The following is a 16279-nucleotide window of genomic DNA, read 5'->3' as shown; positions in this document are numbered from 1 at the left end:
CACACCCACTGCTGACAGCAAATTCACACCTTCCATTAGAGCAAGCCTCTGATTGGTGGGTAGAATCAGCCCACATGGGCTTAAGGCAAGGATGTGTGTAATCAACCGGGCCAGGCTGGGGCCGACTGGGGCTACCCGGCCCGGGCCGACCTGGTACAGATGGGAATGGCCCAACAGTTTACCTTCTGTGTTAGAAGAGCAGCTGGCGTAAGAATGAATGAGTTATTGGGGTCAGTTTAACAGGAACAAGAGGTTGGGCATTAATAATGCCTGCTGCTTCTGCCATGAAAGTTACCAACACTTCATGGGTAAGCTTCCCTTTGAGCTGGAGGAACATGGAGTCAAGAATCCTTCTAGCCAGACCAATCATCCTTTCCCACATTCCACCAAAGTGGGAGGCATGTGGAGGGTTGAATGTCCAAGAGCATCCTTGGGCTGACAGGTAAGACTTGACACCATTGTGGTCGACGTTAGAAGGTATCTTCAAGGCCTGACAAGCACCCACGAAGTTAGTGCCTCTGTCTGATCGAATACTTTTGACTGGCCCTCTGACTGCAAGAAACCGCCTTAATACGTTGATAAAGCTGGACGTGTCAAGGGATTCTATGACTTCAATATGTACTGCTCTTACGCTCATACATGTAAAAATCACAGCCCACCTTTTGCTGTGTGAGAGGCCTCCTCTAGTCCGGCGTGCAGAAACACTCCAAGGACCAAACACATCAAGGCCAACATTTGTGAAGGGAGGGTCTGTTGAAACACGATCTGCCGGAAGGCTGACCATTTTTTGACAGCTTACTGGAGCTCTGAGTCTTCCGCATGTCACACATCGGTAGATGCTGCTGCTCACTTTTCTCTAGCCACCAACAATCCAAAACCCAGCTGAATGGACAGCCCCTTCCGTAAACAGACGCCTTTGATGGTGAACTTGTTCGTGGTACTGTCTAATGAGCAGGGTCACAATATGATGATTCCCTGGAATAATCACAGGAGACTTCTCTCTCTGAGCAAGGCTTGAATAGTTAAGACGACCTCCGACTCTTAGTAGGCCATGTGCATCAATAAAGGGATTTGAGACTTTTCAGAGGACTACTTCTGGGAACCTCTTTGTGTACCATGATACATTTGATCTCCTCACCATAAACCTCTTCTTGGACTGATCGAATGATGATGTCTGAGGCTTGAGTGGATTCCTCAACACTCAATCCTGTCTTGCAAAGATGCCAGCCCTTACAAAGTCTGTTTGTTGTGATCATGTTGTAGCAACTGGCAATATGTTTCAGATGGGCGATTGCACGAGTCAGTGACCGCCACGAAGAAAACTTGGTGAATCGTTGGGACCCAAGTTGCTTGGATGCTGTGGCAGTGCTTAATGTAGACACAAACGGTCGGATGTCTGGATCTGAACCTGGTTCCACAAGATCAAAGGTGATACCAGGGACATCTTGCTCTGATTTGGACAAAAACCTGGGTCCACTAAGCCAGTTGGTGTCTTTTAAAGTGCCCGCAGCAACCAAACGTGTTGCATGGTCTGCAGGGTTCTGGTTTGTGGCCACGTAGCGCCACTGGCGTGGACTGGAGGATCTTCGAATGCGCAGGACTCGATTGCTTACGTACACATAAAATCGCCTAGTCTCATTGCAAATGTAGCCCAGAACCACCTTGCTATCTGTGTAATAAGTCACAGCATTAAGCGGAAGATCAAGTTCTGCTGAGATCAGGTCTGACAACTCAACAGCCAGTACTGCTGCACAGAGCTCCAATCTCGGGATTGTGTGCTCTGGACGAGGAGCCAGCTTGGCCTTTCCCATGACGAACCCCACATGATGGTTTCCAGCAGTGTTTGTGACTCTAAGATATGCTACTGCAGCAATAGCTTTTGTTGAAGCATCAGAGAAAACACACAATTCTCTGTTGACAGCTGTCGATGGTGAAGTTTCATTGTAGGGTCTGGGTTAGGGCTGCAACAACGAATCGATAAATTCGATGAAAATCGATTACTAAAAGCATTGGCAACGAATTGCGTCATCGATTCGTTGTGTCGCACAACTCTTCCAAAAGCGCCCCCCCCCCCCCTTCCCGCCCGCCGTTGCGCGCAGACCAGAGCAAGTCAGATCAGCGCGAGGTAGAGCCGGCAGATCAGCGCGAGGGAGAGCCGCAGATCAGCGCGAGGGAGAACCGCAGATCAGCGCAAGGGAGAGCCGGCAGATCAGCGCGAGAGAGACCCGCAGATCAGCGTGAGGGAGAGCCAGTACCGGCAGATCAGCGCGAGGGAGAGCCGGCAGACTTGCGCTGCTGCGAACCGGTTCCGCATTGTCGCGCAGCGATCCAGGCAGCTGCTTCCAGCGCACGGTCCATTCTCAAAGTGGCGCAACCAAAAAACTATAATTGGCACACGATCGTTCATGTCCGCACATGTTCTCTATTTTCTGTCTTATTTGTGCCTGAAGCTCGCTACTGCGGAGCTCATCACCTGTGCTGTGGTGATGTCACCTCACGCAGCATCGAAAACGCGCTCTGCGCTTTTCGGTCAGGAGATACTTTGATCTGCTCAAAAGTAACTGATGAGGTGAAAAGGTAAGAATCCAGGCAACAGATTTTCTGGAGAATTATGAGGAGATGCAGGAAGATGAAAGACAGACAGGACAGGAAAATAGTTAAATAAAAACAAGAAAACAAAACAAAGTGTTGAAAAGTCAAATGTAGGTAGATTTATCTCCACGACACGTTTTTACCAGTAAAAAACAATAAGTTATACACATGTCATATTTATACATCTGATACAATTCAGATCACCTTCAAAACTCAGTCACACACCCAGGGCCGTTTCAAGACATTTTGGGGCCAAGGCAAAATGCCCCCCCCCCCCCCCCCCCTAACTGGGCTCCCCAGAAGCCTCTGTGTAATTCATGCCCTCTCCAGTAGTGTTAGTTATATGGTGTTTATAAAAGCCCCTCAGACATTACTGACATGTTCTAATTAGAGCTGAAACGATTCCTCGAGTACCTCGAATAATTCGAGTACAAAAAATCCTCGAGTCAAATTCTCTGCCTCGAGGATTCGTTTAATTCATATTTAATTAATTCATGGCTTTGCAATCGCCCGGGGTCATGTTTCACCCGGACCGAAATAAGTGACGCACATGCCCACTGGACTGAATGCACACGCGAGTAGCAAATATAACTTAACTTTCTCTTAAGCCATGGCGGACAACTTGAACCCCGGTGGAGTGCGAAAAAGACAGAAAATGTCAAAGTTGTGGAACCATTTTTCACGTCGTAAGGTGGAAAACGTAGTCCAGTATAAATACTGTAAAATGGATTTAGCCTAGCACAACACCACATCCTCCGTGCTGCAGCACCTGTAAATGTCACTTCTGCAAGCGGACTCGGAGCCTCTACAAGATAATGCTTTTTAGCCTGTTTTTCTATATATTCTGCGGACACTGCGACTTTTTCGTTTGTAGCACTCAGTTTCAGCTCACACCGTACGTCTGGTAGCAACACGTCGGACTTAAAATGTGCTAAAAATAGCAGTTTTTACACAACACGTCGGACTTTTTATTGCGTTATTGATGTCCGTTGTCCCTCGGGGTTTCTGCAGGAGGACACGGGTATTTATGAGTGGTGGAGGAAAACGAAAGAAAGTAAATAAATGTTTTGTGATCAGTATAATTTGACAAAACCACAGCAAACATGCTCTCGACAATCCTTGTTATTGTGAGAAAAAAAGTGTGGAAATTAAAACGGACGTGTGTTAATAGGGAAACAGCCGGCGAGCTGTTTGCGCCGTGAGCGGTTCTGGTTCTGTTTGGGCCGCAGCCGCTCGCAGCACTACTTCAACAGTTATCCTCCTAGTTTTTGTCTGACTTGCAGGCTAGCAGATTCTCGCACGAGGGGAAAATCGGCTCAGGTTTACTTATTTTTTGCACAGGCATTTGTTTACTGTGAAGTAAAGTTGAAGTGCTGAAGTTATGCAAACTAATTTTGAATAAAACTTGAATAACTGGCAATTGCTTGCTCATTTTAAGAGGTCTTTCATAATTATAACATGCTATTTGATATCATCACTTTTATTGTCACGTCACATGTGCAGGTACACTGGTACAGTACATGCGAGTGAAATTCTTGTGTGCGAGCTTCACAGCAACAGAGTTGTGCAAAAATACAGTAATGTAAAAACAAGTAAAATATAAAAATGGCTAATCTAAGTATACAAATGAATAAAGTAAACAATAAGATAAGAGATATAAAATGTACAGAGGTTGGTATGTGCAAAACAGTGGCATTAATGTACAGTATGGAGCGTGTAATGTTGGAACTTGGTGGAGCTCGCGACGAGGCAGCCATACTGGGCGCCATCTTGGCTCATCAATATATGATATAAAGGTTTACAAACACAAAAGTGTAATTTATTAGAGTACTCGATTAATCGAAAAAAAGATTCGATAGAGTACTCGATTACAAAAATATTCGATAGCTGCAGCCCTAGTTCTAATATTATCAGATGAAAAACTAAATTATCAGACATGCTGTCTCATCTGCTGCTTTTATAAACTTGCAAAAAGTAACAAAACCATTTGAAAGCCACTATTTGTGGATTCTCTGAAAGTTTCCATGGAGTGTGTGACAACTTATTTTTTCATTGATCCTATCGTCTAATCTCACAGCTGAAACAAGCATCCTTAATAATCTGTGCACAGGAAGCTTACTGATGCTGTAGTAAAACAAAAGGTATAATAATTTATTATTAATAAAACCTTGTTGCAGCACTAAAGCAGAAAAATTAGATTTTGCATTAAATATGCAAAATATTTACATATGAATAGTTTTAGAGCCCTTTAATTGGCAGAATCTGATATTAATTTAGTTCTTACAAAAAATGGGTCCCAACATGGTTTGTGTGGCGTTGCCATAGTGTGACGTCATAGGCACAGATCCCCTGTCCTCTTGTTTGGAAATGGAAATATGGTCACCCTACATTAAACAAACTGTCCACCCGGGCTTTTGCACTGCACAGAGATGCTTCGCTGCCTACGACTGAACGTCAGTTGAGAGTCAGTCTCATGCAGACTGACCAATGAAGAGAGGGCCTCAAGTTAAGACCCTCTCCTCATTGGTCAGTCCACACGAGGTGGGTCAAAGGTTACTCTGGGTGGCTTACGTGTTGTCAGGCATTCAAGTATTGAGTATATTTACTGCATATTACAGTAAAATATTCTGTATGTGACCACATTATGGTGATCCTTGGGTCGTGATGATGGAGCCCTTGAATATTGTTGCCCAGGGTACAACAAAGTGTTAATCTGGCCCTGGTTCCGCCGTCACATTCCCGCAGAAATTGGTTGATCACACCGGGGCCAGACTACTAGCATGTGGTTTTACAACCACAATGTCCTCAGAAGCAAAAACGCTTTTAAAAGGGATGGAGGAGTCCTAACTGTTGCTGCAGGCGTGTTGTGTGAGAGTGCAGTTATATACTGGTTAATATATTTTTGGGTTCAGTTGCTTTCATGTGGCCTAATGTGAGTCTATTTGGGATCATTGGAATGATCAGCAGCATTTCTTGATGTGACTTTATGACAGTTGCCCAGGGCATCATCGCAAGGAGGATGGCATTCATTTACTTTTGTTTTATTTGGTATTTTTTCAGTCAGTTTTGGAAATAGTGATCAATTTTGATTAATTCACAGCCTATGTTTAATTACATTTAAAATAAATATTAACAGATGAGATCAAACAAAACAGATGAGAATTGCCCTTAAGCTGTTTAACTTGGACCAAGCATTTTAGGTCACAGATAGATGTAGCTTAGGGTCTCTGTCTATACACCTTATAAGGCAATTTAGGTGATGGCATGTTGTTTTTCTGCTATTGAACTGTTTTCTAATAATGTTGTGTTAAATAAAGTGAAGGAAGGAGAGAAATAACGTTTCCCTAGCAGTTTTTAAAAATTTCCCCATGTAATCCGATTAATCGATTAATCGTGTCGAGACCCCATCCGATTAATCGATTATCCAAATAATCGTTTGTTGCAGTCCTAGTCTGGGTATCATCAGACTTGACAACTCTGTCAGTGAAGCTCTCCACGAGGTCCAAGCTTCCTCCTTGTCTCGAGGTAATGGCGCATCCCAGTCACAATTCTCAGCAGTGAGCTCTCGTAGAATGGTCTTGCCTTGTATTAAAACTGGTGCTACAAACCCAAGAGGGTCGTAGAGACTGTTAATGATAGATAAGACTCCCCGGCGGGTATAAGGTTTTGTCTCCTGAGAGACACTGAAGACAAAGCAATCTGTTTGAAGGTTCCAGTTGAGCCCGAGACTGCGTTGCATCGGCACTGTGTCTGCATCGAGGTCAAGATCTTTAAGGTCACTTGCAGTCTCTTGAAGGAAAGGCTCTCATGACCTCCATCTTGTTTGCTGCAATCTTATGCAACCTCATGTTAGATCTGGAGAGGACATCCTGTGTCTTCTTTAACAAGTCGATAGCTGCTTCGACTGTAGGCAGAGACTTCAACCCATCATCTACATAAAAGTCTTGCATCACAAAATGCTTTACTTCAGGGTCAACCTGGAACCCACTGACCTGAACGGATTGATGCAGGCCGTAAATAGCCACTGCAGGCGAGGGGCTATTCCCAAACACGTGGACTGTCATGCGGTAGTCCACGATGTCTTTGGAGAGGTCTTTATCACGGAACCATAGAAACCTCAAGAAGTTTCTGTCCTCTTCTCTGACCAAGAAAGAGTAGAACATTTGTTCTATGTCTTCTGAGAATGCAACAGCTTCCTTTCTAAAGCGAATCAATACACCCAGCAGTGTGCTGTTCAGGTCAGGCCCTATCAACAGCACATCGTTGAGTGACACACCATTGAATCGAGCACTGGAGTCAAAAACTAATCTGATCTTCTTTGGTTTCTTGGGATGGTACACACCGAATGTTGGTAAATACCATCGCTCTTCCTCCTCACCCAACGGAGGAGCCAACTCTTCATGACAATTTTTGAACATCTGTTCCATGAAGCCAAGGAAGTGTTCCCTCATTTCAGGCTTCCTCTCAAAGTTGTGAATGAGAGACTTGAGACGCTTCAGTGCCTGAGGCCTGTTGTTAGGAAGCTGCTGACGTGGACTCTTGAAGGGTAACGGGGCTACCCAGCTGTAATTTGTGTCTTTCTGTAGTCCATCCTTCATTATTTTCATAAATGAAGCGTCCTGAATCGATGGAGCAACTTGGTTATCCTCTTTGGTCCTTTTGAACACATTGCATCCAAGATGGTCAACATCGCAGGTGGACCATTGTTCAGAACATGTTGGAAGATGGTTTGCAACCTGGGTGATGCTGTACCTTTCTTTAATACAAAACACATTAGGGCACGGGTTAAAGATAGATGGCCTCCGCAGCTCTGTGGTATTTGTGTAGAAGGAGCTGATTGCTGATGGCCTATGGACACTGCCGAGACACACATTGCCCACAACAACCCACCCCAGATCTAACTTCTGAGCATAGGGCTGGTTGTGTGAACCATTCACCTGCTTGCAGACTTTATGTACTCTGATAACGTCCCGCCCTAAGAGAAGCATGATCTGGGCATTTGGGTCCAGATCTGGGATGAGGTGTGCCAGTGACTTTAAATGTGCATGACGAAGAGCGATATCAGGGGTTGGAATCTCATCCCTATTGTCGGGAATTTCCTTGCATTCTGTGAGACTGGGTAATAGAATACGGACTGTCCCATCAAGAGATTCCACCTCATAGCCACTTGCCCTCCTTCCTGATGATTGTTTTACTCCTGCACATGTTCTCAGTATGTACGGCGCACTTGGGCTTTTGTCACCAAACACTTAAAAAAACTGTGAGCGAACTAACGACCTGTTGCTTTGCTCATCCAAAATTGCATACAGCTTTACTACTTTTTCTCTCTTCCCAGCTGGATATACCTTCACGAGGCATATTTTGGAACAGGATCGGTCCATCATATCTCCCCGCAAACCTTCGTGCATTTGGCGGTGATGTCCGATTGAGGCAGAGTTTCAATTTCCTCTCCGCCATGGTCTGGAGCAGGGTCCTTCACTTCTATCCAAGGTGCAGGCCCCGGATGCAGAGCTGTGTCGTGCCTTTCACTCTTGCACACGGAACACTGCACTTTGACCTTACAATCCCTAGCAAGGTGCGATGATGCTGCGCAGCATCTGAAACACAAATTGTGTTCCTTCAAGAACATCTTGCGCTCTTCAATTGATTTTTCTCTGAATGCACGACATTTGCGTAATGGGTGTGGTTTCCCATGAATGGGGCATACTTTATCACAATCATCAAGCTTTGATGAGAATTTACTAAAATCAGAACTAGCTCTGGAGGATACGTTCATTTTACAAACTGAGATTTCTCTATGCTTGTTTGGCTGCCACGCTAACTTCTCAGTCCTATGGCTGATATCTGTCTGAGTGATGAAGTTGAAGCTTGGATCGTTGGCAGTGTTAGCCTCCTGGCAAACAAACTCTACAAAAAAGGTAAAGGGCGGATATGGCACATGCTCTCGCCGTTTGTACGATGCACCAGCTGAAGCCCACTTTTCTTGCAGACGAAAGGGGAGCTTCTGCACGATTGGGTTAACACCTCTTGCTGTGTCAAGGAATGGAAGTCCAGGTAGGTCTCCTTCATTCTTAGCGGAAAGAAGCTCCATCAGAAGATCACTCAACTTTGTTAACTTAACATAGTCTCGGTTTTCTACCTTTGGAAACGTGTCAATGCGCTTAAAGAGAGAATCCTCTATTGCCTCAGTTGAGCCATAGGTTCTATCGAGTCTTTCCCATATCATATCCAGCCCAGCTCCTGGATGATTAACATGAATTGCTCTGATCTGCTCTGCCTGTTCTTTTGACTCCTTACCAAGCCACTTTAAGAGAAGATCCATCTCTTCACTCGCAGTCAAATCTAAGCCACTGGTTGCAGAAAGAAATGAGCGTTTCCAGGCTCTGTAATTCTGTGGCTTGTCATTAAATTGAAGTAAGCCTGTAGACACAAGTTCACGGCATGCAAGATATCTCACAAAATCATTTGGGTTGGGGTTGCTATAGTTGGCGTTAGGAGAAATGGGATAGTCTGAGGAAAATGCACCCCTATAGTCATTTTGAGATCTCAGTTTCTGGGTTGGAGTAGCAGAACTATGTTCAAATCTTACTCGTTGAGACTCGTGGACATCTTCTTCTTTACAGATCTGAACTCCATGTGAGCTGGGGAATGACTGTTTTTATTGGCGTAACATTTTCATGCCGCTGATGCTCTGTCTCTGATACTTTGCTTTGGTCCGCAACATACTGTTGTGTCCGTTGAGTTGTTTCTAGAGGGTCGCAATCTAGTACAAGGTCACAACTACGTCTTTCACTATTGATATCAGCTGCAGCTTCCAATGCTTCTGCCTCTGCAATGGCTGCAGCAGTTTCTTTCTTATATTCTAGCATTTTCAGTGAGGCTTCCAATTTAGCCTTTTCTAGTTTTAGGTTTATTTCCTCCTCAGCATAAGAAAGACGAGCCTTTGCTGCTTCTGCGCGTGCTTGTGCCTTGGCTGCCGCAGACCCATTAGATGATGCACAGGAGTGCACAGAAGGAGTGTGCGAGTTTGTTTTTGACATGGTTGTTTCTTCTGACTTGGACTGAACAATTTCTTAGCGAATCTCTGCTTAGATGTGTTAATTGTCCATTAGTTGCTTGAGATGATGGTCTCCTTACCATCTGTCAGCGTTTCCACGTTATCTTGCCCGCTAGGAAGTGTGGTTTCACTGTACTGCCTCTGCTAGGGATGGGCAGTCAGCTAAACTCCTTCCCCACATCAAAACTCTGACGACACGATTCCCGGTTCACAGGTTTATTGACACAGGGAAAGGTGAAACTGTAACAAACAGTACAAGGCATAATCACTGTACTTATTCACCATGTACATATATAATGATGAAAATGTATTAACCCAGTTTCTTTTTAAATATGTCAACATGCAATGTCCATATGAATTACTTATCTTTTTAACTCAATTACATACATCAAATTATGATTTTAACAAGTCTCGCAATAATGAATGGCTTTAATGTGTTTGCTGTTCCCCTTTAACTAGCTCCATTAGCGATTGCTAGCTCAAACTGCACACGATCGGTTTTATCATTAAACTTACAAAAAAAATTAACTTACTCGAAAGAAAATGATTTATGCATGCAAATAACATATAAAACAAGTCTATACATACCCACAATGCTACCAAAGACATAGGATGTGTGTGGATGCCACTTGATTTATCCGGCTAAGGTCACCAAGCTGCACACGCCTTCTCCTTAATTCACAGACTTACTTCCTATTTACTGATGACATCATATCCTGTTACCAACTGCAGGTTTTTAAGGTGGCGCCAGGGAGTTACAATTGCATATTTAAAGGAGACATAACATGAAAAACTAAAAACCCACTTTTTTATCCATTAACACAGTGTGTTTCACATTTTAAGTGTCTAAGTGAGCAAAAAGGCTTATATTATTCACTGGAGTTGCTATTTAGATATTTAATAATTAAGTTTTGGGCATATTTGTCCACCTGTTCAGTTTTTCAAATTATCTATTATATCAGTAATTTATTTCGTCAGGATAACTACCAAATATGGTCATGGCCCTCGGCTAAACACAGAGCCAATCCGCCATTTTTTCTTCTCGCTAAGATTTTTTGTAGTCCTATTGGAAAAATGCAGAATGTCTGGTTATTTTAGCCAAACACAGCTCAAAACTGTTCCTCGTTTTAAGGAAGGGTGGTGTGGCAGTATTTAAACCCAGAAGCTGATGACACAACTGCTAAAAAAAAAAAAAAAAAAAAAAAAAAAAAAAAGTAGTGTTTCTGTGTGTGTGTGTGTGCGCCATAGACTGGTGTGCGCGCGTGCGCGTTCGTTCGTGTCTCCCAGGCTAGTAAGTACTGAAGGCTTCATCTATCTAAAAGGAGTCATTTCCATCTGAATGTGGCAGCAACGGGACACGGCAGCAGAGCGGTAAGCTTCATATCACTCTAAAATGTCGACAAACTTTACTTTAGATTTACGGGCATTAGCAGCACTAAAGCATTAGCATCTGACTTGCTATCACTAGCACAGTATGCTAGTAAAGTTAGCACCCAGATTAATGTGGATTTGGCAGATTTTCTTGGAATAAAACGTGATCTGGGATTTCTGATCAACGCCTTTTTTTTTTACACCAGATGATAACCTTCCACTGATTGTAACAGCAGAGAGCCTGTGTGTTAAGCCTGATTTATGCTTCTCCGTCTGCGTCAGTGCAGAGACACGCAACGCCATTATCCGTCCTTGCGTAGGGCTCCGGCAGGCACGCAAGTACTTACGGAGTCGAGCCCACTTTTTTAAACATCCGTCGAACGAGACGGATTACGCAAGCTAGTGATTGGTTGGTCCAGAAACCTGAGATCACTTCCGTCATGACGCAATCTCCTGTAAATTTGTCAACAGTGCCGGAGTCGTGTGTAGAAAGAAGTAGATATGGACCAGTTCGAGGAACGTCTTCTAGCGCAGGAAGTACGGAAATACGAACATTTATACAATCCATCTTTAAAGAATTATAAAGATGCCCAGGTCATTTACAACTCCTGGAAGGAAATAGCCCGTATTTTGGAAGTGGATGTGGAGAAATGCATGAAGAAGTGGAGGAGCATGCGGGACAAATTTGTCTGAATGAAAAAAAACTTGAGGGGCACCAGTGGCGATCCAGGTGGCAAAAAGGTTCCAGCTTTTTATGTTTTGCTGTCGTGGTTGGAGCCGCACATAAAGCATAGACCCACATCTTCAAATTTCAAGGTAAGTACTTTAGCACGCGGTGTTTGTACTTCCTGTTTGTCTGTGCTACCAGCTACACATGGCGCTAACAAGCTGCAGTTCTAGTTAAAAGCTTTCATCAAAGTCATCCAAATCCATCTTATTATACTACTGTGATTACCTAAACCTATTAAAAAGTGTATTTGCATTCTGTTTTTACCAGTGTATGTAAGTAATAAAGAGATAATTATATGCCTGTGTTTGTTGAACAACAGGCCCCAACTGAACCACCTCAGGACCAGGCCTCATGTGGATCCTCACAGGATGAGGCCCCATCACAACTTCAGGGGTCTTCACTGCCTGCCTCTCAACAACAGCAGGATGAGTCCTCACCGGATCCTGTGTCATCACATTCCTCATCAGCAGTAGCGGTTTTAGGCACGGGCAGACAGGGCAGTTGCCCGGGGCGGCATTTTTTCATGACACAAAAGGGACGCACAAGCGCTGAGTAAAAAAAAAAAAAAAGGAAATCTGCGCCGCACCGAGGTTTTCTATTATCTGTCATATGACAGTGTCTGGATTGGAAACAGCAAGTTGGCGCCCCCTGCAGCTGCAGGCGCTCCTGCTGACTGAGAACGTTCACGTGCACCGTGTGTCTATGAAGAACAGGAAGGGGAGGGGTGCGGCGGGGGAATTCACCTCTGCGTCTTTCCCAAATGAAATGAGCGTGCAGGGGCTGAATCAACTGTATTAACATGGCTAAAGTCAATCACATCTTAACGTTCTTCCATTTTTCATTCATAATATCATAAACACAGGCCTTTCATTCTTTCAGGTTTCTCTGAATTGTGTGAAATGGCCGAATAAAAAAAGGAAAAACAAAACGATTTTGTGGTCACCCCCCATCAAAGTCAAATAGTTTAGTCCTGACTAAAGGAAACTTACTGAGTCAGGAGCCAAAAAGAAGAGATGAACATAAAAAAGGCTAAAACCACCAGTTGCCCCATTCAGGGGGAAAAAAAAGAAAAAAGAGGAGAAAGATAAAGGTATGTAGCTCTCATGATGCATGTTTTCAATTTTTTGAACCAGTTAACTGGGATTTTAACGGTTAAATGTGGTCAACTAATTGCTAACAGAGCTAATAGGGCTGAAATATTGAAACGAATATTCAAATGGTTCGAAAAAAGTCCTTGAATCGTTTTTTACTGATTCAAACTAGGATTTGTTAAATGCTCGCTGCAGCCTGTGGCCTGCCTGAACAACAACAAACACATGTTGATCATGTTCACATAATAATAAATAAAACAACTCTACAAGCAGAAGAAAACTCCCCAGTCACCACTAACTATCCTGTTTATTTATTGCAGATGGCTGCACTGATTATTTTTTTACATGATTTGTTCTGTAAAAGTTGGCATTTTTGGTAGTCTACAGTTTTTTATGTCAGTTTAAATTACAATTTCAGAGGCCATTCTAAAATATTATGGATCATGAGATCTATTGGAGATCTACCCCAACTTTTGGACTGCTCTGCCAGTCTCTGTGGCTCAAGCTGAGAGGAGCTTTTCAAAACTTGATCAAGTCATACCTGAGGTCACCTATGTTTCAGGGGCGGCTCACTAACCTGTCTCTGATTAGTATCAATCACTCAGTAGGGGAGCAGATTTCATATGATGACATTATTGATGACGTTGCATCAAGGTTAGGTTTTAATTTTAGTTTGTGTTTTCTGTTCTAAGTGCAATGCTGTAGTGATTATCTTTAGTTTGTTATGTGTGAAATATTTTTGCTATTTAGAATATTTATTATATATTATGTTCATATATTCTTAATATTTAGTTATTGTTTGTTTTTGTATATTTGATTCTATATATTTTGATACAGTATATAATGTATATTGCTTTACATTCTGACAACTTCATAGTAATTAATGTAAATATGTGCAACTTAGAAAAATGAATGTTCAATAGTCGTTCTAATAAAACATGCCTGTTTGTAGAAAACATGCGTGTGTTCATGCAGGTGGGGTGGTGTGGTGGTGGTGGTGGTGGGGGGGGGGGGCGGTTGGGGGTGGGGGGCGCTCAAAGGGGGCCTCGCCCGGGGAGTAATTCGATGTAGAACCGCCACTGCTCATCAGCTTCATCAAATTCATCCCCATCTCTCCATGCCTCCCTTGCCCGAGAATCCGTTTCAACGGATCAACAAACAGCCAATGAGTTGCTAGAGTCCACCAGCACACCACGACCTGCTCTCAAAAAGAGGCGGCGCCAGCAGCATGTGGATGACAGCTTTTCTGAACAGATGGCCCGAATTGACAAACGTAGGAAAGAACTCAGTGAGATACTGCAGAAGGATGATGAATATGACAGGTTTGGGCAGGTTCTAGCGGACCTACTGAGGAAGGTCCCTGAACATAAGCAGGTGGTGGCCAGGCGCAACCTTTTAGCATGTGTGTGCGACCTTCTGCGACCTTCTGGAGAATTGAAATGTGTTTGTGTTGAAAGTTTTTTTTATTAGCATGTTATTATTTTTATTCCTAGAAGTGTTTCATTTGCATGCTTCTTTTCTATTAAAAGCGAAGTCTGTTTTCTTCCACTTTCCAGTTTTGTTTGTCATTTTCAGTTATTTGGCATCAGTTTGCACACAGTATTATTTCGCACTCATTGACTAGGCTCCAAAAAGCAGATAAACACAAATTCTTGAAAAAATGATTCATACCCAGAGATAATGTCAGGTTTTAAGTTGAGATTTTTTAAAGGTTTTATTCACTCAGCTTCAATTTGTAGTTAATTCAACTAGCACTTGCACAACAACATATGAGCTGTACAATCATGTAAACATCAGTTAACAAAGCACCAGAAAAATGGACCTGGTGAACAGCAATAAAAAGAAAACAGAACAGTACCACCAGGCACTGATTACGATGGACAACATCTAGTCTGCGAGTGTGCCACGTGACACAGTCTCCTCCTGCCAGGACACAGCTCCTGCTGGTGACAAAAAGAATTGTGCCAGTTCATTTCTCACACAAACGGCATTCCTGTTTGAGCGGCTCTTGCTCATCATCTTTGTGTTGACCGGTAGCAGATTGGAGTCACCCTCCACCATTCTCCGCCAATCTCCAGGGTGCGCCACTCCTGCCGAGTCGCTGTCAGCAAAAGTGGGTGGGATGTATCGGCTCTCTGGTGTGTTCGCATTGTCACTGTATGCCAGGTAGTTGTGGAGAACCACACACGCCTTCACAACCTTGACCGCTTTATCTGGGTGGAACTCGATGGCCCTCCCAAGAATTCGCCAACGCGCTGCTAGGATCCCAAAGCTGTTCTCAATGACACGCCGGGCTCTGGAAAGGCGGTAATTGAAGATAAGCTTATCCTTGTCCAAATTATGTCCTGAAAATAAAAACAGCAGCATTGAGTGTTATTAAACAGAACATAACCACAACTTAACACACATGACACACTTATTTTAAATGTGAAACATATGGCTAGTCGCATACCTGGAAAAGGTCGCATTATGTTGATGTGCAGGTGGAAGGCAGCATCAGCAACTAGCACGTGTGGTGCTTCAGTCCTGGTTCCAGGGAGAAACGCAGGAGGTGGCAGGTTCAACTTGTTGTTCAGGAGTGTTGAACCAAAGTCACTTTCTTTAAACACACCACCATCACTTTCCCGTCCATACCCACCGACGTCCACCATCGTAAATCGATAGTTGGCATCACATGTTGCCATCAGCACAATGGAGTGAGTGCCCTTGTAATTTTGAAGTAGTCACTCCCTGCATTTGGTGGGGCTTTGATGGTCACATGTTTGCCATCCAGGCTCCCCACACAGTTTGGGAAGTTCCAAAGACACCAAAAATCTGCTGCGATGACTGCCCACTGGTTAGTTGAAGGACATGGCAGGTAATCTGGTTGGAGTGCTTCCCACAACGCGCTGCAGACCTCAGAAACAATCATCGACACTGTGCTGGATGCCATTTTGTAGCTGGAAGCCACAGCCTGTTGACTGCTACCAGAACTCAAAACACGCAGAGTCACGGCCAGTCTCTGGGCAACATTGATCGGTATGCTGTGTGTCCCCTGGTGATGTATCAATGGTTTCAATCGCCGAACCAGCTCATCAAATCTGTCAACCGACATACGGAAATACCTGAAATGCATTTCTGCATCCATGTCCCTCAAAGGTTGCACAAGTCCAGAAAATTCGCCTGTTGTCGGCCTAGGCCTGTTTAGCGGACGGACATCCCACCGACGCCGCTGTCTCCTTTTATGTTCACGCTAGTATTTCAGCAGGATAAGCATTTCTTCATCTAGGTAACACTGTTCCAACTCGATCAAACTTCTCTGTCTCTTGTTGCTCGCCATTTTTCAGACTGCGAAAGTGATTTCCAAGGAAATAGTACGTCACTGTACGCTACGCCCTCTGTTGCCCTGGCGGAGAATTGCTTTGCAACACCCCTGCAGCAAAGGGAGAAGTATGAGAG

The 16279-nt window shown here is 43.8% G+C and overlaps 1 protein-coding gene across 5 annotated transcripts in view; it reads right to left on the bottom strand.

Moving 5' to 3' along the window:
- Positions 1-16279, bottom strand: part of LOC129156112 (uncharacterized) — a 31342-nt gene that overhangs the window by 5103 nt on the left and 9960 nt on the right. The window contains exons 1-2 of one of the 5 annotated variants that reach the window (XM_070549218.1): positions 10238-13840; positions 9730-9889 (exon numbers count right to left, since the gene is read on the bottom strand). The exons of the other annotated variants lie outside the window; for them this stretch is intronic. Coding sequence (XP_070405319.1) covers positions 9730-9732 — 3 coding nt within the window. The 5' untranslated portion in view covers positions 9733-9889; positions 10238-13840. Of the gene's footprint in view, positions 1-9729; positions 9890-10237; positions 13841-16279 lie in introns of those variants that run through there. 5 annotated transcript variants of the gene reach the window in all.

The sequence above is a fragment of the Nothobranchius furzeri genome, chromosome 3 (assembly GCF_043380555.1).
Source record: "Nothobranchius furzeri strain GRZ-AD chromosome 3, NfurGRZ-RIMD1, whole genome shotgun sequence".
NCBI classification, from domain to species: Eukaryota; Metazoa; Chordata; class Actinopteri; order Cyprinodontiformes; family Nothobranchiidae; genus Nothobranchius; species Nothobranchius furzeri.
This window is presented reverse-complemented; position numbering and strand designations above follow the sequence as displayed.